The sequence below is a fragment of the Acomys minous genome (assembly GCF_964271855.1).
Source record: "Acomys minous genome assembly, chromosome: 5".
NCBI classification, from domain to species: domain Eukaryota; kingdom Metazoa; phylum Chordata; class Mammalia; order Rodentia; family Muridae; genus Acomys; species Acomys minous.
The window spans coordinates 57448068-57475933 of record NC_140494.1 but is presented as its reverse complement, the minus strand read 5'-3'; the positions used below and the strand labels follow the sequence as shown (position 1 = coordinate 57475933).

General features: G+C 37.3%; 1 protein-coding gene across 3 annotated transcripts in view; it reads left to right on the top strand.

The window, feature by feature from the left end:
• Positions 1–27866, top strand: part of ZFR (zinc finger RNA binding protein) — a 65800-nt gene that overhangs the window by 11463 nt on the left and 26471 nt on the right. The window contains exons 3-12 of one of the 3 annotated variants that reach the window (XM_084782589.1): positions 6822–6845; positions 7988–8270; positions 9502–9646; positions 10795–11013; positions 17099–17346; positions 20302–20493; positions 20962–21253; positions 23688–23884; positions 25859–25978; positions 27379–27524. In XM_084782589.1, coding sequence (XP_084638715.1) covers positions 6822–6845; positions 7988–8270; positions 9502–9646; positions 10795–11013; positions 17099–17346; positions 20302–20493; positions 20962–21253; positions 23688–23884; positions 25859–25978; positions 27379–27524 — 1866 coding nt within the window. The remainder of the gene's footprint in view (positions 1–6821; positions 6846–7987; positions 8271–9501; positions 9647–10794; positions 11014–17098; positions 17347–20301; positions 20494–20961; positions 21254–23687; positions 23885–25858; positions 25979–27378; positions 27525–27866) is intronic. The other 2 variants (XM_084782590.1, XM_084782591.1) reach the window with 2 other exon arrangements.

Here is a 27866-nt window from a genome sequence, read left to right as displayed (position 1 = left end):
AGAAGGATCTTTGATGCTCATTCAAACACTTGTTTTTATAATATTCTAGTGGATGGGAGAAAAATACCTATTATACATTTTGATTTACATTTCTCTAATGATTAGTATTTATGTTTTTTTCACACTTTCATAGGATCTGTTGCCATCCATTTATATCTACTGAAGATAATTATTTGAGGTTTTGTCCATTTTAAAGGTTATTTGGCTATTGGGGTTCCCTTAAGATTCATGTGACTTTTAAAATGGATTTTTTAATTCCTGCAGAAAGTCATTGGAATTTGATAGTATCTCACCAGATCTATAGATGACTTTGAGTAGTACTTAGATCCTAACATGCTTCACCTTAAATATGTGGAATGTTTATTTAAATTGTTTCATGCAAAATGTTGATCATTTTTTTTCACCTTCCCCAAATCTTCCTGTTCTTCCCCATCTCCCTACCCACCCAACTTCATCCTATTACTTCTCTCTTTAAGAGTAAGACAGAAAATAACAAAATAAAACAAAAAGTCCACAACAAACAGGGGTCCGTTTTTTGGGTTGTTTTTGTTGTTGTTGGTTTTTGGTTTTGGTTTTTTTTGTTTTTTTGTTTTTTTGTTTTGTTTTGTTTTGTTTTTGTATGTGTGTATGTATGGGCAACAACACATTTGAGGTCAGAGAACAATTTGTAGAAGTCAGTGTTCTCCTCTGTGTGTGGATCCTGGTCTTGAACTTGGCATATGACTTAACCTGCTGAGCCTCCTCACCAGTCCAGTTTTGTTCTTTGTATGTTCATAGAGGAATAGAGAGGGGGCAAAAGGTGTAGAGTGTGTGGAAACAGACTGAGCCTGACTTCTGTTTTCCTCCTCAATTGTCACCCAATTTACTTTGTGAGACAGGGTCTCACTGAATCTGGCACTCACCAATGGCCAAGCAAGCCCCTAGGATCTGCCTCCCTAATGCTGGGATTACAGCCTTATGCCACTGAACCTGTTTTTTAAATGTGAATTCTAGAAATTGGAGCTCAGGTCTTCAGGCTTGCCTGGTAGTAATTTATCAACTGAGCTATCTGCCCTGCCCTTAAGTTTATTCTTAACTATTTTAATCCTTATGGTACTGCTATATATTTTATGTCTACCACCAGCTGAGGCAAGAGATTAGAAGCTCAAAAGCTAGTCTGGAATATACAATGAAATCTTGTCTCAAAAAGAAAACAATAAAGGGGGCTGGGAAGATGGCTCCAGTCCCAGAGGATCTGATGCCTTCATCTGGCTTCCATGAGTATCAGGCATGAACATAATACACAGATATATACAGCAAAACATCCATATGTATGAAAATTTATTTTTTTGAAAGAAACAAAACAATCCCAGCCCCCAGGGAAGACCAGCCTGGGCTACACAGAGAAACCCTGTCTCAAACGAACAAAAAGGAAAGAAAGAAAAACTAAAGACTTCTACTTCCAGAGATCTAACACACCCAGTGTGTTCTATTTTATTTTGGTATCCATTTTATATCACTAAATATGTCTGCTTTACTATATATAATTTATTCTAATCAACCTTATACAATTATGTTTACATTGTTTGTTTACATAGCATATTATGTTCCTAGTTCCCTTGAAGACAGTAATTTATTCTTTGCTTTAAGAATCTTTTTAAAAATTTATTATGCATACAGTGCTCTGCCTATATATGTACACCTGTACTCCAGAAGAGGGTGTCAGGTCTCATTATAGATGGTTGTGAGCTACCATGTGGTTGCTGGGAATTGAACACAGGACCTCTGAAAGAGGTCTTAACCTCTTAACCTCTGAGCCATCTCCCCAGCCCCTGTTTTAAGAATCTCTAAGGAGCTAGGTGTGGTGGTCATGTCTTTATAGTCCCAGCATTCAGGAGGCAGAGGCAGGTCTGTGAAGTGAGTCCAGGACAGCCAAGGCTACACAGAGAAACCCTGGCTCAAAAAAAAGAAAGAAAGAAAGCAGTAAGGTCAGTGGTGACACATGCCTTTAATCCTAGCACTTGACAGAGGCAGGTGTATCTCTGAGCTTGAGCACAACCTGGTGGGTTACACAGAGAAACCCTGTCTGGGCTGGGGTAGGTGCGATGAGTGGATCTTGAAACATTTGTACTTTGCTTCTTTTCTTAACATATACCATCTCTCCCCTTATGTTACAATTTTTACTGCTATTTTGTTCTCTAGTTATGATTTTGTCTTCTGTATATATTGATTCTAAGACTTTAAAAAAAAAGAAAAGAAAAACTTACCTTATTCTAACTGTAAGTAGTTAATATGGAGCCAGATACTGTGCTAGAAATCTAAATCCTATAGGAGACCATTTGCAATCCTGCAGTACTTAATAGGAATCTACCTAGTCTAAAGTTAAGGTGGATTTTTTTTTTCACTTGTACTTTCTGTCCACCTGTCCTTTGTCTTGAGATCATCATCCCTTTGTTGTCATTGCCATGTTATCATTTGCTTGTTGATAGCAGGGTCTGACGCTCTGGCTGGTCCCAGGCTTACCGTGTGATCAAGGATGGCTTTGAACTACTCATTGTCTTTCCTCTGCCTCTTAAGTACTGGGATTATAGGCAAGTGCCACCAGGCCTAGTGATTATTTCTTTAAAAAAAAAAATTATTTATTATTAAGTATACAGTATTTTACCTGAATGTAAGCCCGAATGCCAGAAGAGGGTGCCAGATCTCATTATAGACGGTTGCACGCCACCATGTGGTTGCTGGGAATTGAACTCAGGACCTTTGGAAGAACAGGTAGTGTAACCTCTGAGCCATCTTTCCAGTCCTAGTGATTGTATCTCAATTTTTCTGTTTCCTGTCTTCCTGGACATCTTTTCTGTCAGAGGCTTTGCTCTGATCTCTGGCCTGCTTCATAGCTGTTAATCTGGACTTTCCTCTTCATGGTTTGTGAAATGTGTTATCTTGGTTTAATTTTTGTGTAGTTTAAGAGGAAAACTTTATGCCTAGGATGTCTTTTAAAAGTACTTATTTGCATAACAAGGCTGGGCACAGAATTCTACAGAATAACATTTTCCTTTGGATTTTGAAGACATTACCATATTGTCTATGATCCACTAGTATCTAGTTTTCTATTGATTGTAAAATATACTATTATTTTCCTCTCTGGAAAAATTGAAGGGCTTCTTTTGTGTTGAAAATTTGTATAATGTCTCCAACTTTGGTTGTTTTGTAGTAGGCTGGCCAATTGAATTTAAAAGTATGCTCCCCTTTAGTAGTAGACGTTTTTCTTAGTTTCATTTACTTGTTTTTTTTTTCCTCTAGAATTCTTTTCTAGTTAGATATTGGACCTCTTTTTCTTTCACATTTTATCTCATATATATTCCATAGGTTCATCTAGTATAAAGACTTTTTTTATGACATAAGTTAGGGGGCTTGAAAGTTGTGTTACTTTGTGTTATTTATTTCTTGCAGTCAGACTTAACCTGCTTTGCAATTGAGAATACACCTTGTAGCCGGGCGGTGGTGGCGCACGCCTTTAATCCCAGCACTCGGGAGGCAGAGGCAGGCGGATCGCTGTGAGTTCGAGGCCAGCCTGGTCTACAAAGTGAGTCTAGGACGGCCAAGGCTACACAGAGAAACCCTGTCTCGAAAAACCAAAAAAAAAAAAAAAAAGAGAATACACCTTTTAAAAATACCTGATAAATTGTCTGTCACCCTCTTTTTAGTTTTTTTGTTTGTTTGTTTGTTTTTTTTAAGAAGACAGCAAAGCTGCCTGGAAAACCTAATTCATTTATCCATGTAGCTTCTCTACCCTGGCTGGCTTGGGTCTCTGTGTAGACCAGACTGGTCTAGAACTCACAGAGCAATAGAGGTCCTCCTGCCTCTGCCTTTTGAGTGCTTGGTGGCATGCTCCACCATGCCCACCTGAAGGAATTGTTTCAAGGCTTTTGGAGGGGAGTAATTGACAACGTTTCTCTGTGTAGCCCTTGCTGTCCTGGGATTTGTTATGTAGACCAGGCTGGTTGGTGGTAAACTCACAGAGGTTTGCTTGCTATTATCTCCTGTGAGCTGGGATTAAAGACATGATCCATACCCAGCTTAATTTCTTGATTTTCTATTTAATTTCTCTCCATTTAAAGCTGACTAAATTCTAGCCGGGCGAGGTAGTACACGCCTTTAATCCCAGCACTTGGAAGGCAGAGGCAGGTGAATGGCTGTGAGTTCGAGGCCAGCCTAGTCTACAAAGTGAGCCCAGGATAACCAAGGCTACACAGAGAGACCCTGTCTGGGGGGAGAGGGTGCTGACTAAATTCTATTTATTATTTTTACGCAGAAGCTCTTGTTTTTACAGATTGAAGTCAGTTAAATTTTACATTGTATGCAGGGATGTGACACCTTTTATTTTACTACTATAAAATAGTCAAATCTGCTTGATTTTTAACTTCTTTCCTGTTTTGTTTCTTTGAGACAGGGTTTCTCTGAGATCTGCCTGCCTCTGCCTTGGAGTGCTGGCATTAATGGTGTGCGCCTGGCGTTAACTTGTTATTGTGAACTTGGTATTGACTTAAACCATCCTTCCTGAAATCAAATCCCCCATGCTAGGGTTCGGATTCAGAAATTCTCTCATACTGGGCTTCACCCCCTACTCTTTGACCTGAAATTTTAAAGTATATTTATTGGCCCCTTATTGCTTGATTGGATTAGTATAAGCTAGTTTAGTATATGTTTGGTATAGCATGTTGGGAGAGTTGAAATGAAAAGAGAATTTTCTGAATGGCTTTTAGTATAATACACTAGACAGTCTTTATTTGAACAGAAATCAGCTCAGCTACCCTCAGAATTGGGACTACCTGATTTTTTGGTAGAAGTTATGGTTCCAGGGGCTAGTGATGTAGCTCTGTTGATAGAATACTTCCACTGTGGGGAACACTTGAGTTGTATTCCCCAGCACTCCAAAGACTAAATGAGGGGTTCAGGGTCATCTTTAGCTAAATAGTAAGCTCAAGGCCAATCTGGGATACTGGAGCCTCTGTATCAAGAAGATAAGGTTCCAGTCCAGTTGATGAGTATAGAGACCTGGCCTAGTAAAACAGACCTAGGTCAGGAAGCCCTAGGAATGTATATATAATAATTGCTTACTGCCCTGGCATCATTTTTATACGGAAACTTGGGGAAGGTGACTTTGTAATTTTTTGAACTGAGACACTTAGAAGAGTGCAGAAATCATGAGTGATTCCACTGAGACAGGAGGCATAAATGAGCATGTGGTCTTTCTCCCTGAGTTACATGAATTTTTAAGGGTTAGGATCAAAATAAGTCAAATTGCCTACCTACTTGACTTGTTTCCACTCTGTTCCCACCTACTTTTTGTCTTGGGGCCAAGAAATGTGGTCAGTTAAAGTTAACTCTGTGTATGTACAGGCTCTGCATCATGGCTAAAGACTGGATGATTGTGTCTTATACTAATGAGCATTATAGGTGTTTTTATTGTCATCCATTATTTCCTAAGCTGTAGTTAATTATATGGCATTTTTATTAATATAAGTAATGTGAGCATGAGATTTATGGTGTAGGGTATGATAATGTTTAAATTATGCAAATACTATGCCTTTTAGAAACTTGTATTTTTTGTTTTGCTAAGGCCTCAACCAAGGGACTTTGCATGTGCTAGCACGAGGTTCCATCACTGAGCTACTTTCCTAGCTCTTGTGAACTGTACCCCCCCCCCTTTTTTTTGCCAGAAATTGAACATTATTGAATTTTGTTATCTTATTATTAATCTTATCATTTTCATTTGGAGCCAGTCTCCTACAGATATCAAAGTGTGTTGTATGAGAATCTGAGACTCTATCTGAATTTTAACATAACTAATTTCCTTTATAGACAATGTAGTGTGTATGTATGTGTGTGTGAAATCAAATCTTACTAGTTAAATGTTTAATGCAGGTTTCATATACTTGGTGTGTTTTTATTTTAGTTTTTAGGACTAGGTCTTGTGTAACTAAGAATGACCTTGAATATCTGCTTCCTGCCTTCAATTCTCAAGTATTTGGTTACAGTTGTATATCTCCACATCATTTTATGAGACGCTAAGTAGTGAGCCCTGCTGTTTGCAGTACATTAGACAGACAAGCACTATACCAACTGAGCTACATTCTCATCATATATATTAGAATATAAATATATTAAATTTATTATATTTATTAATGTCATATTTATTATTAGATATATAATCATATATAATTAAACTCTTATATTTTTTTTCTGGTGAGGAGGCTGCACATGTCAGGTTACATCTTACAGGAGTCTGTTCTCTAAAGAATGCCCATTTATGGGCCATCAAGAAGATAAAAGTGCAGATGGCCTCAGTTAGATTCCCAGAATCTACATAAAGGTAGAGAGAACCAACTCCACAAAATTTCCTCTGACCTCCACACAACGTTCGTACATGGCACATACATTCCACCCATAGTAATTTTTTTTTAAAGAATGTCAAATTGAGGCTAGAAATATAGCTGTGTTGGAGTCTTCGCCTAGCGTGTATGAAGCCCTAATTTAAATTCCCAGCACTGCAAAATAAGTAAATAAATAAAATTAAAAGGAATGTCATATTATCCATAAGAAGTCAAATGTTAGTTTTAGACATATTTGCTGCTAAAAATATGAGCTTGTCTTTCTTTTTCTGTAATTGCCATCTATGCAGAAAGTGTTGGCTAGTTTTATATGAAAATATAGGAACTTCATCCAGGTAGAATTTATGAGTTTCTTTGGACTCTAAGTTTTTTGTTTGTTTTTGTTTTTTGTTTTCTTTTTCATATTGGACTGAAATCTGGCACCCTGTAACTTCCATCTGTTGGTTCTAGTTCTGTTCTCTGGAGCAGCATGGAGTAAGTGTCTTCTTTTAGAAGGCAACTATCACCTTTTCTAGACTCTTCCATTTTTATATGAGATAAAATAAATCCTTAACTCTATTTCATATTCCCTTTGGTCAAATTTTAGTTGATCACTGTTTTCCATAATTCAGGTTAAATATGGTGGCCCAAAATAATAATTCTATACAGCCTTCCTATGCTGCCATGCACATCAATAGCAGAATATGCTGTACTTTATAACCTATGAATCACATACTCGTAATTTATTAGTGCTGTGTCAACAGTTCATACCCCCCAGCTATTCTTAACTGTTGGCTCATAGTAAACCTTGTTATCAGCCAAGCATTTCAGCTATTGGGTATCGCTGCTTTTAAGAAGTACTTTTAAGAAGTACTTGGTACTATAGCCTTAGCATGTGAAATTACGAGTATGTTGCTCAGGGCCTTTAATGAAAACTAAGCTGTGCTATCTTGTGATAACATGTATGACTTAAGTCTTATGTAATATAGATTCCCATTTTCAAAGTTAAATTAACATTTCTATAAGAATTTTAGGTGAAATTTTATTTGATTACTATGTTTGGAAAATGCTTTTGCCTTTGAGGCTTAAATGGGAATGACTGCAAAGCATCTGCTATAGGGCCTTTTACAACATTTCCTATTAAATTTATAAGAACTATGCAATGAAATGTCAGCAGGAAAATTTATCATATATTCCACTAGAACTTGTACAATGTCTTTTTGTTAAGATTTTTTAATGTATGAATAAAATAATGAATTTTATACAAATGCTTTTTTTAAATTCCTAATTTGATTCGAGTTTTTTTCCTTCCTAGTGTTTTCATATCTGTTCCTTTCGCTTTGCAGTGTGATTCATGATCTGAAACATAATATATTTGAATATATAAAGTATTGTGATTAAAGAATGAAAATTTTAAAAATAATAACAGTATTGACTAGAAAGTAGCGAGTTCAAATACTTTGCCTTCTGTAGTCAGTAATTATATTACTTGAAAAGTATGCTTTTGATAATTTTAAGGTGATAATTTTAAATCATATTCTTATACCTCGGTGTTTTTAAGTTGACAAACAATTTTAAGATGACTGCTTGATTTTAAAATTAAATTATTATGTTTATTCTTCTACTTCACACTTTAGCCAGCAGCCAGCTTCGGGTGTAGCCTATTCTCATCCAACTACAGTTGCTAGCTACACTGTCCATCAGGCTCCAGTAGCTGCCCACACAGTTACTGCTGCTTATGCACCAGCAGCCGCCACAGTTGCAGTTGCCAGGCCCGCTCCAGTAGCTGTTGCAGCTGCTGCAACAGCTGCTGCTTACGGAGGCTATCCCACTGCCCACACAGCAACCGACTATGGTTACACCCAGAGGCAACAAGAAGCACCACCCCCACCACCTCCAGCTACTACACAGAACTACCAGGTGAGAAAGGCCTAAAGACACACTTTTAATGGGCTCAGGTATAACAGAAGGCCTAAGCCTTCCAAATGTACTCCCAGTGATGGAGAAAAGTGAACGATTTCTTGGATGTTGGGGTGTGACCCAAGCATTAAATTTCTTTGCAATGGGTTTTATGTTAATTCTCCTTTGCTAGTTTTACCCTACTACATACATTTACATATTATGTATATCTTGTTTTGTCTTCATGTACACCTGCAGACCAGAAGAGGGCACCAGATCTTATAATAGATGGTTGTGAGCCACCATGTGGTTGCTGAGAATTGAACTCAGGACCTTTGGAAAAACAGCCAATGCTCTTAACCTCTGAGCCATCTCTCCAACCACATATATGTATTTTTATATGTTTGTTTAGTTTTTTAAAAGTTTTACACAAAATATTGTTTAAATGCTTTTGTTTTACCCTAATTTTTTAGAGAAAAGAAATTATATGGGGGAAATGTCCTTTGTTTATACAAGTGGACATTACTTGTCCTTCTGAGACAGGGTAGTTTGAACTCATAGCCATAAGCCACATTGAATACATATTACATGTTTTCTTCTTGAAACTCATCAAAGTTTCTGATCCTCTTGCTGTTACTTTGATGCTCTATTTTCTTTTCCCATGGAAATTCTTTCTCTAATACTATAGTATTCTTCTTTAAAGGCAAAAGTGAGATTTTAGATGGCTAAGAAATTAGCTGTTCTTTTGAAGGTCCTGAATTTAATTCCCAGCAACTGCATGGTGGCTCACAACCATCTATAAAGTGATCTGATACCATCTTTTGGCCTGCTGGCTCACATGCAGGCAAAACACTGTATACATAATAAAAAATTTTTTAAGTGAGATCTTAAGTAAAATGGGTTATTTGATTCAGTAATTTTTCAGTGTTTTGGAGTTCTGATTGAAATCATACTCCTTGAATCAAAAATAAAATCAAACTTTTATTTTTAAAAGTTCTAAATTAGTTCTATTTGTATTGAAACTTGATTATATTATTATTTAATGTTTATATATTTATTACTAATATTGTATTTCTTACTATAAACTAAAAATTTATTGGTTAGTTGTATTATATTGAAACTGTATGTCTTGGCCTATATAACTATATGTTTTATTTTCCTTTATTATATTTTTACACAGTAAGGATTTTTTCCTGCCTCTTAAGTAAAGGATCTTTTTGTGTGTTTTTTTTCTTTCCTTTCTTCTCTTTAGGACTCATATTCGTATGTAAGATCCACAGCCCCTGCTGTAGCTTATGATAGTAAGCAGTACTACCAACAGCCAACAGCAACTGCTGCTGCTGTAGCTGCTGCCGCCCAGCCTCAGCCTTCTGTTGCTGAAACCTACTATCAGACAGGTGGGCTTTATGAATATAAACAGTTTTATTACACATTTCTGAATACGTAATTTGGGGTAATCTAATGAAGACAAACTGCAGAGCATTTACAATGGTTCTATGTCCTTGTTTTTGACTACTGTAACGCTGTTGAGTCACAAAGAGAGATGATTAGGAGAAAGGTTGCTGTTCCTTTGTTCTAGAGGAGGATTTTGCTGGTCATTTATAGCATAGGACTCTTGCTGAAATAAACTATACAAAAGAAGCTGTGGCAGGACCTTGTAGCTACATGCTATACCAGACTGCCCTAGTAACCAATGGGTACTTTTATGAGCCCATATTTTTATCTGTAATGACAGGTGGTTCTGTTACTAACCACTGATAATGGGTTTCTCTCTCCCATTTTTGTAAGGCCATTTGTTAAACACGCCCACAACCCTTTAACCCAGCCCACTACTATGCCTAGAGCACTGAGCCAGCAACATTCACTGAACATCAATAATGTTGAATACAGTGCATATAATGGCTCAGATGCAGGAAGATTTTTGTTTGGGTAGAAGCCTCCATACTTGTAGACCTTAATGGATGTAGACTTGAGAACTTGACCGAAAAGTTTCATTTTAAGAACAAAACAACACAACAACAAAACCTTTTTGTTGTTGTGTTGTTTTGTTTTTTGTTTTTCGAGACAGAGTTTTTCTGTGTAGCCTTGACTGTCCTGTACTCGCTTTGTGGACCAGGCTGGCCTTGATCTGTCTGCCTCTGATTCCCTAGTGTTGGGACTAAAGGTGTGTGCCACCATGCCTGGCTTAAACACTGAAATTTTTAATGTGAGTTGAAATACAAATTTAGCTTTCTTTGTTCTGTTTGCAAAGTTAAGCCTTTCAGGTAGACTGATTGATTTAAAAGTTAAACAAATTTATCATTTATAAATAGTACTGCTATTCTGGTTCTGATTCTGATGAACTGTCATGCCACAAATTTAGAGACACGTGGGGAAACACAGCAGATAAATTTACATGTTTATTCATATTATAGTAAGAATTGTATCATTGTTTGCTCAGAAGAAGTTGCATTTGTGACAAGCTATTGCTGTTAGCTTTTTAAAGTATATTGTTGCAGTGACTGTATTTACCCTCTTTTTTTCTCATGTCTTTCTTGCTTTTTAGCTCCTAAGGCAGGTTATAGTCAAGGTGCGACACAGTATACTCAAGCCCAGCAAGCTCGACAAGTGACAGCCATAAAACCAGCTACACCAAGTCCAGCTACCACTACGTTCTCCATTTATCCTGTGTCCTCCACTGTACAACCAGTGGCAGCTGCGGCTACTGTGGTGCCGTCCTATACTCAGAGTGCTACTTACAGTACCACAGCAGTCACTTATTCTGGTAAGACTGACATGTCGTATTTAAGTGGGTAAACAAATTGCAAAGCACCGACTACAAACTCCTGGTTGTCTGTGGAAGTATTTTACTTACAGTAGCAGGTATTGAATTGATAAAATTGTTAATACAAATATTTGTACATAATGTAACAAAAGGTCTGTGGTGGTGATAGTGGTGGTGATAGAAGCTCTTAACAGATTATACTGCCCTTGGGAGAAATTTGAAAGCTAGTTGTGTATTCTGACCTACCCTTTCAGTTAGAAAACGTAACAGGCTTGTTTTTTGATAGTTTAAAACTCAAGATTAGCACTTGAAAACTATCATAGACAAATTATTCATATTGTTTCTTCTGGTTCTTGATGAGCTATATTTATTCAGAAGTAGTCCCTGAAAATGTTGGCAGCAGTTCTCAGGTTTTTGAGGTATTTTTGTAATTTATTTATTTTTATTTCATGTGCATTGGTGCTTTGCCTGCATGTATGTCTGTGTGAGGGTGTCAGATCTTGGAGTTACAGACAGGTGTGAGCTGCCATGTAGGTGCTGGGAATTGAACCCTGGTCCCCTCGAACAGCAGTCAGTGCTCTTAACCACTGAGTCGTCTCTCCAGCTCCCGGTTTTTGTTTTTAAATAACACCTGTAAGATTGTAGGGATAGGATACTCTTGGTTTCTGACTGAGGTAGTTAGTATTGCAGAAGTGAAAACTGCGTGCCTGTTTTTGTGGATTCCTGGCCTTGTGTTACTTGATGTGTATTGCTTGTATTCTTTAATCCTCTATCATAGTCTGTGGCAGCCCTACGGTGGCATAGACCGTTTTAGTTCTTATGTTTTTTTCTGCATTGCTGTATTCTGAGTATCAGAATTTTTTTTTTAAAGATTTGTTTATTTTAGGTATATGAGTGCCCTATCTGCATATTCACTTGCATGCCATAAGAGGACATCACATCCCAAGGTAGACAGCACCACATAAGAATACAGACTTTGTAGCACGCATCACATCCCAATGTAGATGGTTGTGAGTCATCATGTGGTTGCTGGGAATTGAACTCAGGACCTCTGGAAGAGCAGACAGTGCTCTTAACCACTAAGCTACCTCTTTAGCCACTTGCACATGAACTTTAAAAGATAACCTTTTTTTCTCCTCAGAGATTTCTTATCCCTGATTTGAGGAACATAATGTAACTAGGCAAGCAGATAGTTTTCGTAAGAGCAGCCTACACTACTTCAAAATCTTGCTGTGTGTGTGTGCGCGCGTGCCTGCGTGCGTGCGTGCGTACAAAGTCTGTATTCTTATGTGGTGCTGTCTACCTTGGCAATATATGGAAACATTGGAATGAGGAAAGGGTCTTCTGAGACTTCTGCCTAAATTGGTGAATAGTGAGGACCTGATTAAAGGAAGTTAGCAAAGAGAGTCTTTTATTATTATTATTATTATTTTTAAACAAGTAAAGATATGATCCAGGATTTTCCATATTTAAGGAATGGATCTTTTCATGTTTTAAAATACCAATATTTCTACTCAAATAAAACTTTCTGGTTAAGTTTCTCTGCTTCTTTGTTTGTTAATTATTTACATTTGTAGCCAAGATTGTTGGAATGAAGTATTATTGGACATCTTTTAAATGTCTACATTATCTCTGGTCATGACTTCTTTTCTGAATATGTTCTATAAAATGTAATCATGCAGTCTAGTACCTTGTCTTGAGTTCTTCTGAAAGTATTCCCTAAGAATAAAAGATCATTTTTTTATATAGCTATACGGTCAAGAATTCTCAGGATACCTGACTATATACTTGAATGATGACTTTTTTAAAAAATTGGTTTTTTTAATTAATGCTTGTGTGTGCATGCATGTGCATGCGTGTGTAGGTCAGAAGATAAATTGCAGGATTTGGCTATTTCCTTCCACCATGTGAGCCTGAGGTATTGAACTCAGATTATTAGATTTGGCTATAAACTCTATAACCCCTCAGTCCCAGTATGACAACTTTTCTTTTCCTGTCTTAGAACTTACTCTGTAGACCAGGCTGGCCTCAAACTCACAGAGATCCTTCTGCCTCTGTCTCCCTAGTACTAGCATTAAAGGTATATACCACCGCTCCCCAGCTAATGACAACTTTCTTCTGAACTCTTTTTTTTTCTTAAGATTTATGTATTTATTATGCATATAGTGTTCTGCCTGTATATATGGCAGCACACCAGAAGAGGACACCAGATCTCATTATAGATGGTTGAGAACCACCATGTGGTTGCTGGGAATTGAACTCAGGACCTCTAGAAGAGCAGACAGTGCTCTTAACTTCTGAGCCACCTCTCCAGCCCTTCTGAACTTTTTAAAATAATCTACACAGTGAGCCACAATTTTAATAATAAATTAGACATGGGTACTATCAAATGTATAAATTTCTGGTTAAATTTGGTGTTTTGCTTTACAGTTTTTTATAATAAAGTTTAAAATTAAAATCAGTGACCTTGGCAGACAGAGTAAGATCTTAGTGAGTATACTTCTTTAGGCAAAGAATCTGTTGATTTCCTCCTAATGAGGGATTGTTTTTCCAGCAATCTAAGTGGTTTGCTTTTGAGACATGATCTCACTGTTCCTGTTGACAGCCTAGAATTCGAAGTACAGCTTAGGTGGGCTTTAGACCATGATCTTTCTGCCTTGTCCATCTAAGTGCTGACTGGGATTATAGGTATACACCATCAAACCAAGTGTTGTTTATATTTTTCTTTTTCTCTTTTTTACATTTTTTTTTTTTTTTTTTTTTGCGGAAAGGGAATACAGTGACATGTGTCAGTATTAGTTTCTTTATATTTAGGTTCAGCCAGCTCTTTAAATAAAGAAAAACTACATTTGAATGTTCTCTCCGTTCGGTTTCATCAGGACCATATAATGAATAATACCTTTATTTCTCATCCATGATACCATCAGCTGTTTAAGTATTGCCTGTCAGGTATCTTCATTACTTCATTAATAAAATACCTTTCTTGGGGGCTGGAGAATCTTTTAAATAAAATAACTTTTTTCCTTATTTTAAAAATATAAGTAAATTTCTTTGGCAGTTTTTGGAAGTTTTTTAACATGTTGATCCTTGAGGATTATTTTCCAAGGAGTCCCCTCTTCCAGTTCAGTACTTTAGATTTTTTTATTATACAGTAAGTTGTAATCCGTGTCTCTTTGGGGCATTATTTTCATGAATTTGGTCAATGGGGTCCTTTTATTCTTGAGTCTTTTTGATATTGCCAAGTTAGTCTTTGAGCGCTTTTAAGTTTTTCTTGCTGTAGACTCAGCAAGCAACCATTTCAGTAATGATGCTTACAGTTTCTTAATAATGTGAATATCATTTAGAAACATGAATGTTTCATAGTATTCTCTGGGTAACACTATATTTGCAAGTGTGTGTGTGTATGTGTCTAATGTTTTTATGCTGGCATTTTGGGGGTTGGTTTTTTGGTCTGTTTTTTGGGTTTTTTGTTTGGCTGGGGTTTTTTTTTGTTTGTTTGTTTTTGAGACAGAGTTTCTCTGTGTGTAGCCCTGGCTGTCTTGGACTTGCTGTATAGACCAGGCTGGCCTCGAACTCAGAGTGATCCCACCTGCCTGTGCCTCCTGAGTGCTGGGATTAAAGACATGCACTACCACATCTAGCTTTTATGCTGTTTTATAAATTTTTTTTAATTTAATGGGGGGCAAACACAGTATATACTGTGTTGATATCACAGGACAGCTTGTGAGAGCTGATTCTTTCCTGCCATGTGGTTCTCAGGGATCATACTGAAGGTTGTCCTCTTGGGGCTAGAGAGATGGCTCAGTGGTTTAGTATTTATTCCTCTTGCACAGGACCCAAATAGGGTTCCCAGTACCAGTGTCAGATACAGACCTGTAACCCCAGCTCCAAGGAATTAAATACCTTGCGCTTACATTGACATGTACATACCCACTCACAGACACAGTGTGTCATTTCAACAAGTGAATCATGTGTAATGATCCATTAAGGGAATATGCATACCTATCACTTCAGATACCATTCTTTGGTATTCAGATATTCAAATACCTCTCTGCCAGCTATCTTGAAATATTGCCTCTATTGTTAAGCTTAGTCATCCTGCTATGCTGTATTAAACATTAGAAGCTATTTTTCCTGGGCCTGAAATGCCACACTGTATCCGATAAATACACTTTTTATATACTAGAGCATTATACCATAACAATGTCAATGAAAAATAAAATTTCTAAAGCTGGTCATGGTGGCACACACCTTTAATTACAGCATTCAGGTGGCCGAGGCAGACAGATGGATGTGAGTTTGAGGTCAGCCTGGTCTACAAAGTGCATCTAGAACAGCCAAGGCTACACAGAGAAATCCTGTCTCAAAAACCAAAATATAAACAAACAAATAATAAAATAAAAATTTATAAGCCAGCAAGATGAGTGAAGTGAGTAAAACTGCGTGCTACCAGGCTATAAACTTTTTTAAAAATTCTTTTTAATTGTGTGTAGACGTGTGTCTGTAAAATAAGGGTAGTGATGCCTGCCTTATGGATATGTTGTGAAACTTATGGTAGAGTTTCAAATTTAAACACACACGCTATTTTATTTTTTACAGTTTTTGTCTAAAAAAAGGCATAAGCCAAATGTGAAACCCTGGGTTCCAAATTATTCTCTTATCTGATGATGTGGTTATCACTTGTGTCTGCCTTTCCCTTCTTTCAAGTATTTTCTTCTACCACATTTTCTTACCTTAAAATTTCAGAAGCATTTTATAATCTGATAATTTATAATTAAAACCAAAAAGGCTTTTCTCAAAAACTTACCTGTTTTCTTTATCTTTGTTAGCTTTGTTGGTTTTAAGATTCTGGTTACTGGTATAGCTAAGCTCCTATCTTCCTCTTTTTTTTTCTGTATGTGTACATGTATTATAGTCAGTAGGTCAGAAGTCATTTGGTTATTATAGATTAGCTTTTAAGAGCGAGAAGCTGTGCCTTCATACTCGTTCTCTTCACTCACCCCATTCTCCATACTCTCTGTACTGAGCATTGAACTTAGGTTCAGTCCACTGTGCCATCTACTGCTGAGCAGTAATTGTAGCTCCAGGTTTCTGTAGTTTATGCTGTTTTGCCATCTTGGTCTTCTTTACTTCTTGCCCACCTATTATATATGACTGGGGGTATGGGGACTAGGCAGCACACTGGATCTCAAGAAACTGGTAGACTTTTAGTTTTTAAACATGCTCATATATAAACTGAACAACTGCAAACTTAAAAGTCTTCATACATTAAAAGCATGTGTGTCACTGAACATTGAAGTTTATGTATGTCATCCATCACCATAAAGAGTTTATCAGTATAGACTCCCAACAGTGTAAATTTACAGAATCTATATATTAAATCAGAATACCATGCTACTTTTATGTTTTGGAAGAAAGAACAATGTACTGATTCTTGTTCTATGGTCTTGTAACTTGTCCTTCATTTACTAAGCTTTGTTTCCTTGCCTCCTAAACCCACTTGTTTTTTCTTGTTTTCACCATTTGTACAATCCGTAAGTTGGTCGCTGGGACTTGAATTTCTGGTGTCATATATCTTATTCTCATTATCTGTTACTCTCTTAATTTATCCGATAGTAACTTTATTTTTGGTTGTAAGCCTTTAATGGCTGAGCCATCCCTCCATTCTAAGTCTTACTTTATGAAGCGCTTCTGAATTTTTCCTACTTTAGATTCTTCTTTAAGCCCAGTATTTTGTGAAATGTGTTCAAAGGATCAATAGGTTCTGTAACCACACAATTGTCAGGCATGTTCCTTTGGTTGAACAGTAAGCATCTTTTGAAAGACTAAATCTTACACTTATCTTACACACCATCATAGCATCTGATGTTTCAAGTAAATATTTAAGTAACTTGGTGTAGAACACTGGTAAGTTTTGTGTGGGGGCGGGTGCAGACATTTTATGATGTAAGACATATAAATACTGTAAATATGCACATGTAAATCTACCTTTTGTTGGCATTTGTTGAATTTAAACTTACAACTGACATTTAATTTGTCCTTTTATAATCATATAACATAATCTTTGTTTCGTTTTATTTGTAAGGTACATCTTATTCAGGTTATGAAGCAGCCGTATATTCAGCTGCGTCTTCCTACTACCAACAACAGCAGCAGCAACAGAAGCAAGCAGCAGCAGCTGCTGCAGCAGCAGCAGCAACAGCTGCCTGGACAGGGACCACCTTTACTAAAAAAACACCATTCCAAAATAAACAACTGAAACCAAAACAGCCTCCCAAACCACCCCAGATTCACTATTGTGATGTTTGTAAGATCAGCTGTGCTGGACCACAGGTACTTATATTGTGTATTTACCATGAGTCTTCGTGGTTATTTTTCATAGTTGAGTAGGGCTGATGTTCTAACTCCTGTGCCTACAGAGCACATTTACATTTGTGTATTCTACATCTCACGATTCACCCATAGATCAAAAATACGCATGTGGAAGACTGCATTTGTGCAGAATACCTACACTTCTTTCTCTTGTTATTTTTCTAAACCATACAGGAGAACTGTTCAGTAGGATTTACTACAGGTATTATAAATAATTTAGAGATTTTAATGTAAGCAGGTGAAATCATAGATTATATGCAAAGAATTTTGCTATTTAATTTAAAAACTTGAGCATGCTTGGATTTTGGTCAACAATTTCCTGCAGACGCTGAGAGATAGCTGTATTTCACTAAACATTTCTTTAAAAATTGTTCGTATTGAAACACAAAAGTGATCATCAGGAAAACAGTAAAAGTGAGTGTAAGTGTATGAAAAGTGAGGAAACTTAAGCCTCCCACTCTTTTTAGGATGCTTTGCTTTTTATATAAAACTTCTCTAAGTTTTTGAAAGTTCAAATTAACCTATAATTTTAAGGATTGTATTTCTAATGAGACTTTTCTACATGCTTTATAGTCTGTAACTTTCTTCATGTAGGGACTTGGAACACTAGAAGTAGAAAGGTGTAAGGAAGATCAACTATAGTGCTGGGGATATAACTCAGTTGGTAAAGTTCTTGCCTATATACTGGGCCTTAGACTCAAATCCCCACACCTACATAGACTAGACATGGTAGTTGCTGTGCACCTGTAATCCCAGTACTTAGAGGCAGAAGTTCAGTTATCCTTGGCTATGTGTTCAGTTTGAGGCCAGCCTGTATTAGAGGCCCTGTCTCCCTTTAACTTGCCTAAACAAAGATCAACCTAGGACAAATTTGTTTTGATAATGATCCTACCATCTTAAAATGTGTGATTCAAGCATGGGTCTGTTAATGAATCATTCCTTTCTAAACCTTACTTGTTTTGATTATGAGAGAGTCCATTTTTTGTCAAGTATGGGGATACACAGCTATAATCCCAACAGATTGTACATCAGAAATAGGAAGATAGCAAGTTCAAGGCCAGCCTAGCCTGCAAAATAAGAGCCTGTCTTTAAAAAAAGTTTTTATATAAAACTTTACATAAGCATTGGCTAGAGGCATAGTGGTTATGAACACTTGATCTTGCCGAGGGTCTAGGTTGGATTTCCAGCACATAGATGCTGACTAACATAACTACAGTTCCAGAAGAAGATAGGATACACCCTTATTGCCTTGCCTCTGAGGGTACCAAGCATATATGATCCCCCCCCCTTTTTTTAAGATTAAAAAATTTATGTGGGGAGAATAGATCAAATTTGACTCTTCACATTATTTCTATATTTCCAACTCTATTCTACCAGTATATTTTTTGTTGTTGCTTTTGGGGGGAGGGGTGTCTTACTATGTAGCGCTGCTGCTGCTGCCACCCCTCCCACAACTCACTATGTAGATCATACTGGCCTCACAGGCCTCTGCCTGCCTCTGCCTTCCAAGTGCTGGAATTAAAGGCATGTGCTACTATGCCTGGCTTATATATAATTTTTAATTTACTGAATTCTTATTTTAATACATAACTCTTGAATATTTTCTCTTTGTGTGTGTGTGTTTTCTGAATTGCTGACACCTAATTAGAGTAGTAAAATATATGCATTTATATTCATTTTTACGCAGTTTATTTTAGATTCTAATGATTGTCAACACATTAAATTTTTTAATTAAATTATATAAATATGCCTCTTTATAAAGAATGATTATCATGCTGTAGTGGAATGATTACTATTATCATTTTCTGCCCAGTGTTGTGTAAGTTCTTAAAACTACAGGCAGTAATCTTATATTCTTTTTTGGATTTTGGAGGCAGAGTTTCTCTGTGAAGCCTTGGCTGTCTTGTATTTGCTTTGTACACTAGGCTGGCTTCGAACTCACAGAGATCCGCCTGCCTCTGCCTGTTCCTCCCTGAGTGCTGGGATTATAGGTGGGCCATTGTACCTGTCTAGATTATTGTATATTCTGTCCGTGAAATGCTTTGTAATTCAAAGCTATTGGGTTAAAAGTAAAGAAAATAGCTCAGTTGATAAGTGTTGGCTTTGCAAACAATGCCACTATGTTTGGTTGTACTTTTTTTTTTTAAAGCCTCATGTGGCCTAAGCTTAACATACTAGTGTTTCTTCAGAAAGGAGAGATAGGCAGATCCTTGGCATCCCCTGGATGGTCTCAGGAAAACCTTGTCTACAAAATGGCTAAGCTAACCTCTTGAATAAAACCGTAGGTTGTGCTTGCCCTGTGCTCTTTAGCACCCATACACGGACTATTGAATAAATGTGTTCTTAGAAGGTTAGAGGTATATGCTGGGCCTACATATGTACCTGACTTAGTCCTTGGCAACAAACAGCGAAGTACTCTCATTAAACTACAGAGAGAGAGAGCTACAGTTCATACAGAATCTCTTGTGCTCTGAAGTGCTTTTAAAACAGCAGTTCTTATCCATGCTTCCCTTATTCGATCCCCTCTTTCATTTTTTTTTTTTTTGAGACAGTTTATTGTTACATAGCCCAGGACAGCCTTAAACTCAATGATGATCTTCGTTAGCCTACTGAGCACTTAGATTACAGGTCTGCACGACACATTTACCATGTTCTCTTTGTTGTTGTTTTGTTTGGGGGTCTGTTTTTAGGTTTTTTTGAGACAGGGTCTTACCATGTAACTGGCTGGCCTGACACTCACCATATAGTCCATGCCGGCCTCAAACTCAATACAGTTCTGCTCTGCTTACTGAGTACTACGATTAAAGATATGTGCCACTACACCCAGCTTATGATCCATTTTGAAATGAGTGTTAGAGGTCTGAAAGTTGAATAGAATGTTATAGAAAGAAAATTTGTACTTTTTGTTCAAAACAGACTTATAAAGAGCACTTAGAAGGACAGAAACATAAAAAAAAAGAAGCCGCATTGAAAGCCTCTCAAAATACCAGCAGCAGCAACAACTCAACTCGTGGGACACAAAATCAGCTACGTTGCGAGCTCTGTGATGTGTCTTGTACAGGAGCAGATGCATATGCTGCCCACATTCGTGGTGCTAAGCATCAGAAAGTAGGTGTTTGCTCCCCCTCCCACCCACACACACAGCCTTATGTCTTACTCTACTTACTCTCACTTTTCAACAAGGGTTTTAAAAACAATGACTACAATTTTTTAAACTTTTGAGTGTATTATAAATAAACCTTGTTTATGTTAACATACATCAAGGTAATATCAAATAGTCATTGCTTAAAAGAGACACTCTAGAGAACCTTTACATTGAATTAAACCACTTGCTTTACAATTTGGGACTAATTCATTTGTCTTGATTAACTACAGATTGATTTGCTTATAGGCAAGTCCTTTAATCAATAAACAGATGTTAAAAATAATGAGTTTTGTCTGTAAAACCATAATTGAAAAAAATAGCAAAGAAAATTACAGTTTTGATTCTCATTTTATAATAAGTCTCACTCAGACAAACTTTTTAAAAAATCAACACATATGAGTTTCCTGACAGGTGTGCTTTTTGTTTTGTAGGTGGTTAAATTACACACAAAACTTGGTAAACCTATTCCTTCAACGGAACCAAATGTTGTTAGCCAAGCTACTTCTTCAACAGCTGTATCTGCTTCAAAACCAACTGCCTCTCCTTCAAGTATTGGAGCAAGCAATTGTACTCTGAACACGTCATCAATTGCAACTTCTTCAGTGAAAGGTCTTTCAACTACAGGAAACTCGTCTCTTAATAGCACATCCAACACTAAAGTATCAGCGGTACCTACTAATATGGCTGCCAAGAAAACATCTACACCCAAAATAAACTTTGTTGGCAAGTACAAAAGATTGGTTCTTTGTGTTCCTCCTAACTCTGTCAGGGTGGTTTTTTTCTCCACTGTATTCCTGGCTACTGAACCCAGAACCTGGTGTATGCCAGGCAAACACTGTACTACTGAACAGCGTCTGTTCTCTCTGCTTCTGTACTTTCTAATCAATCCACAGTCTACTACCATTTTCTGAAACCTTGTAGGGCTTACCAAGGTATCTAACTACTTAGAGCCAAGCATCACTCACACCTCTAGTACCAGAACTTGGGAGGCTGAGTCAGAAGGATTGCCACAAGTTTGAGACCAGCCTGGGTTTGGTTCCAAGCCAGCATAAAACTAGTAAGAGAAAAAGTGTCTCAGAAATATAACAAAACAAACAGATCCGCCCCCCCCCCCAAAAAAAGCAAAACAAAACCCAGCCCCTGTCAAATCCACTAGTTAGTTTTCAGTTTCATCCTGTTGACTGCCTTAACTTAGACTTGATATAATTAGCTGCTATGCTGTAAAACCCAAGATGAATCTTAGTTTTCAGTATATCTATGCCCACTCATTCTTGTTTTGGAGTATCTTACTGATTCTCTACCTATATGATTGTTAAATGACATTATTCCTAAAATTATGGTTCTGCGTCTCATCTGTGCACAGCAGCATTCCTAGATGGTTTCATGCATTCTAGTGTCCGCAGCTATAAAATCTGGCAAATTCAAAATCCCACCTGAGTTTGAGAATCATATTTTGGTTGCTTGCTGACCACCCAGTAGATACTCCCTTCCGTTGTGTCCCATCACAAGAGTACTACAAAATACTCATGAAAATGACTGAGTTGTTTTTTTTTTTTTCTTTTTTAAAGGAAAGCTTCACTAACATTATTTCTTACTAATTGCCTCCCCTATTAATTGCTGTTTTCCTATCATCCTTACAGTGCCTCTGGTAAAAAGTTTTCATTGCTATTTGTTTTTCAGGCCTTTAGTTTTCTTCCTTAGAGCTCAATTTCTTATCATTTCTAGTCTCTTGAAAATAATCTGTTCTTGTTAGCGTGCCTTCTCTTCTAAAATCTTCATTGGCCTTTATATTTAGGATAAAGTCTATTTCTGACTATGTCATGTAAGCCTTCATAACTGACTGGTACCTTCCTTCTTATCTTTATGTTACTACCTGGCAATAGCTGATGCCAAGTTACTGACTCTTCAGTTTACTGCAGTCTTAAATTTTGTTGCTACTCTCTTATCCATGCCGTACTTTCTCTTTAGAAATTATTATCTTAATGTCTTTGGCTGTTTCATTCTGGTTAGTCTTCTCTCAAAGCCCAGTTCAAATGATAAACCCTTTGCAAAGTCCCTTCTAACCAGAAGGGGTACAGGCCTGTGACTACTGTGCTTCGTTCCTACAGTGTTCAGTTCCTACTTGGCTCAGGATATTATAAATGCTTGTAACTTCCTTTTTTAATACAGTTTTGCTAAAGTTGTCCTTTGACAATTTTCTCCCTTTGTATAATGGTCTAGTTTCTGTAGCTACTTCTTAAAATATATTTGAAAGAGGTTTAAGAGTAAATCATTGACAGTGTGTTATTCTCTTGAGTAATGTGTTAAATTTAATTGGCTGTAAAGAAAGCAGTCATTTGTAGTTTTGAGGTTATATTTTGCTTTTGGTTTTTTGGTGTTTTTTCTCTTAATTCACACTTTTAATTTAGAATAAAAAACAAATCTAGGTTTGAAAGATCACAGTGGGTACACAGCACTGCCAAGCCTAATGACTCAAGTTCAATCCTTGATAGCCATGTGGTAGGAGAGAATTGACTCCCTCAGGTTTTCCTCTAATCTTCACATGTGGTTATGGCCCACATGAGCCAGATATGTGGCTCAGTTGATGCTTGCCTAACATGTGCAAAGCCCTGGGTTCAATTCCCATCCCCACATAAAACCCACACAATTATAGGTGACACACCTTTAATCCCAACGCCTGAGAGGTAGAGAGAGAACTGCTACAATTTTTAGGCCAACCTGGCCTCCGTACTGAATTCAGAACACGCTTGTCTACAGCCTGAGAGCCCTCATCTCAGAGATGTGGGGCAGGGGGCGGAAAAAAGCACAATGGGGGGCTAGATATATACTGTTTATTAATCACAGTTTAGAGAGCTCAATACAAACATACATTATATCCCTTTCTTTTCAGGTTTCTTCTTTTCAGTTTGGATGCTAACTGTTAGGAGAACCAAGATGGGGTTTGTAGCTCTGATTGTATGTTGTGAGAGAAGGGAAAACTTCGGAAATGTGGTTCATTACTAGGTTACAAAAAGCAATATAGTGTACACAGTTTTCTTTTCATTCTGATCTGTTCTGCATAAAGTTTAGCCAGCAGTAGTTAACTAAGTTTTCATCTTAACAGGTTTATACATTTATAAAAATAAAGTTACTGTAACTTTTTCTTTTGCTTTTTTAGGTGGTAACAAGCTACAGTCCACAGGAAATAAAACCGAAGACTTAAAAGGAACTGAATGTGTTAAAAGTACTCCTGCTGCCTCTGCTGTGCAGATTCCCGAAGTAAAGCAAGATGCAGTATCAGAAGCAGTCACACCTGCATCCCTTGCTGCTTTGCAGAGTGATGTACAACCAGTGGGACATGACTATGTAGAAGAGGTATAGATGAGTAATCATTGCTCTGAGATTGGGCAAAAGAAAAAATGGGTCACTCTGTTGCAGACACACTTAATGTGTAAAACCAAACTGTATCCAGTTATATTTTAGATTTCTATTACTTACAAAATTAAGATTGCTGATCTAATATATACCATTCAGTTGGTTTCTTGAGCTGATTAGAACATTTCCTGTTTTACAGGTCAGTACAGTAAGTGTCACAACAAGGGAATATCACAGGCTTGAATAAATAGTTGCTACTAACAGAAAGATCATATAGTAGTGTCTGACACTATAGTTTGATTTCACTCTACTGGAAAGTGTGTATAACTTTCCAGGCTCTAGTGTGTCTATAAAACTCGGGTGTTTGCCCAACAAAATTATGATAATTAGACAAAATTGAGTGAATGCCATATAGTCAGATTTTGATAACTATTTACACTTTAATCTATTTCTCTATACAAAGAGATTACATAATATATTGAGACCTTTGTTTATAAAGGGATACAGCTAGTAATTTATAAATGACCATATCTTACAAGGTAAGATTAGGTTACCTTTTAAAGTGTGTTCTCGGACATTCACATGCTGGTAGAAGTGGAGAGTGGTCCAGCCGCTTTGGAAATGGTTGGAAAGTTCCCTGTAGTTACACATATGCTTATCCTGTAACCCAGCTGTTCTCTGTGAAAATGAAAGCATATGTCCACATAAATTCATGTTTGGAAATGGTCCTGGCACCTTTACCTGTAATATGTCCAACAAGTGACTGGGAAAACAAACTAGTATATTCATATATTAGAGTACTATTTATGGGCTGGTAAAATGGCTTAGTGTGGGTACAGGTGCTTGTCATCAAACCTGATGACCCAAGTTTGAGCCCCAAGACTCATGGAAGAAGAAAACTCACTCCCACAAGTTGTCCTCTGACCTTAACATGGTGCTCTATGATAGCTTGTGTGCACACGAAAGAAACATGGAAATAAATACATAAATGTATGTAAAAATAAAATAAAGTGTGTTCTCAGATATCTTTATTTCTAATGACTTGGGTTAATATAGATAATTTCATTCAAGTAGTCTTGCTAGCACAATCTGAATTTAAAAGTAACATCTCTGCGTTTTTCTCACTATGCAATTAGAAAAAAGTGCATCTTGACTTTGCATATGCATGAAAATCTTGATATTTGAGAAGTTTCTATGCCAAAATTGTTTGGTTGTTTTTTTTGTTTGGTTGGTTGGTTGTTTGTTTTTGTTTTTTGGGTTGTTTTTTTTTTTTAATCCTTTTCATCTCCCAAGAAGCAGGTGACCTGTGTTGAGTTTAAGGCATCTAGCTATATTAGGAAAGCATGATTGACTCCTATGGGGCCAGCAAGCATTCAGTCATGGATGGTGCAGGGCTTCATAGAGCCAGGCTACTCCTTGCAAATCTGTTGGCATTTGCTGACTGCTGGAAAGGGCTGAGAGATCATTATCTTCAGTGATGTATTACTGGCACCTCGCCCATGCTCCTGTATGTAAATGTATACATATGCGCATGCAGGTGGCCCAGTTAAATCTTTTATATCACAGAACAAAACATGAAATTATGAAAGAAACTTACTAAATGGGAAGAGAGTTAATGAAGATGGGAATGAAGAATAGAGGATGGCACATGATCAGACTATTGTATCCATGTAGGAAATGGTCAAAGAATTAATAGAAATGCTTCAAAAAGTAAATCTAAATGCTTACATACAGACAGAGAGTAAAGTAGAACATAGTTTACATAAGCGAGTATATGCTGATATTCATCCCAGTCCTGGTGTTTGTCTTTTTAAGAAGTTAGACCTGGGCAGTTGAGGCAGAGACAGGTGGATGTGGGTTCAAGGCCAGACTGGTCTACATAGAGAGTTCCAGGACAGCCAAGGGTACAACAGTGAGACAGTGCTTCAAAGTTTACTTCCAAATTGATCAAAGGTTCTATTTTTCCACACTAAGGTACGAAATGATGAAGGGAAAGTCATTCGCTTCCATTGTAAATTATGTGAATGCAGCTTTAATGACCCCAATGCTAAAGAGATGCACTTAAAAGGACGAAGACATAGACTTCAGTATAAAGTAAGTAACTGCTAACCATTGTCCTTTTAGGTTTTTAAACATTTTTTTTTTATTTCTATGCGTATTTTGCCTGCATGTAAACCTGTGCTCTGCATGTTTGCCTATTACCCAGAGAAGCCAGAGGAAGGCATTAGATCCTCTCGAACTGGAGTTAAAAACTACTGTAGGGCAACATTCTGTTCAGGGAATCAAATCAAGATCTTTTGGAAGCACAGCCAATGCCCTTAGCTTCTGAACCAGCAGTCTCTCCAGCCCTTAGTTGTCCTTTTGTAAAACAATGGGAACATTCTATATGCATCTAAATACAACTCACCTAGTGTATGATCTTCCATTCTAAATTTAGCATTCACTTTGATAGGATAATAGTATAACCCTAAAAAGTAGAATCTAGAAAAACTAATAAATTACTTGGGTCAAGAAGTCATGTACTGATAGTTACTTCATATTAAATGTAAGGAATGCTACTTCACCTACCTCCTTTATGTTAAAATTCTCATTAAAAAAATCTCAAAAACAAGAAACAGCTGGGCGTGTGGCTCACGAGAAGGCAGAGGTAGGCATATCTCTCTTGAGTTCTAGGCCAGCCTGGTTTACAAAATGAGTCAGTACAGCCAGGGCTGTTACGCAGAGAAACTCTGTCTCGGAAAAAACAAAACAAACCAAAAAGAAACCAATGAATGTCTATGTCACAAAATTTGTAACTGTAAGTCTCCGGTGAAGAGCTATGTAAAATTAATGTGATTAGAAATGGTTTTGGAGGCAGGCAGTGGTGTCGCACCCTTTAATCCTAACACTTGGGAGGCAGAGGCAGGCAGATCTCTGAGTTCGAGGACATCCTGGTCTACAAAGTGAGTCCAGACAGCCAAGGCTACACAGAGAAACCCTGTCTCAGGGTGGGGGTGGGGGTGCATGCCTGTGATCCAAGCACTTGGAGGCCAAGGCAGGCAGATTTTTGAGTTCAAGGCCAACCTGGAGTACAAATTGAGTGCAGGACAGCTGAATCTACACAGAGAAACCCAATGTCGAAAAACTGGGTGTAGTAGTTCGCGCATGCCTTTAATCTCAGCACTCGGGGAGGCAAAGGCAGATGGATCACTGTTGAGTTCCAGGCCGGCCAGGGCTACACAGAGTAATCCTGTCTTGAAAGGAAGGGGTTGGGGGGCAGGTAAAGACACTTGGCACCTGTCTGATGGCCTGGGGGTGATACTTGGAATCCATGTGGTAGAAGGAGAAAACTTATTTACACAAGTTATCCTCTGATCTCCACACATGGCATTGTTTGTACATAAAGAGTGCATGCATGCACACAGACATTAAATACAAAAATAAATTGCTTTTAATGAATTAAGTTTGTTGAAGGGGCCTGTTCCTTTTTAAAAATGTATTATCGGTATTAACAGAAAAAAGTAAATCCAGATTTGCAAGTAGAAGTGAAGCCCAGTATTCGAGCAAGAAAGATTCAAGAAGAGAAAATGAGGAAGCAAATGCAGAAGGAGGAGTATTGGCGGAGACGAGAGGAGGAGGAGCGCTGGAGAATGGAAATGAGGTACTGCTTTAAACCTTTAATTCTATGGCAGTAAGTGATTCTTCTGCCTTAAAAAGAAAACTGTTCTGTGAATATGGCTTCCATATTCAGACTTAATTTATGTGCTTTCAGTGTTCATTGAGATCCTAAGTCAAGAAAGATATGCTAAGTATACTTTTATTTGATTTTTACTCGGGTATGAAGAATTTCATAGTGGTTGCTCACACTTTTAATCCCAATAAAGACATGTGAGTTCAAGGCCGGGCAAGGCTCTGTCTCCATGAAAAAAAGTGATAAATTATATTATATATTAAATAATCTGAAAAGATTGGGAATTGTAGAGGTACCTCAGGGAGGAGTGAA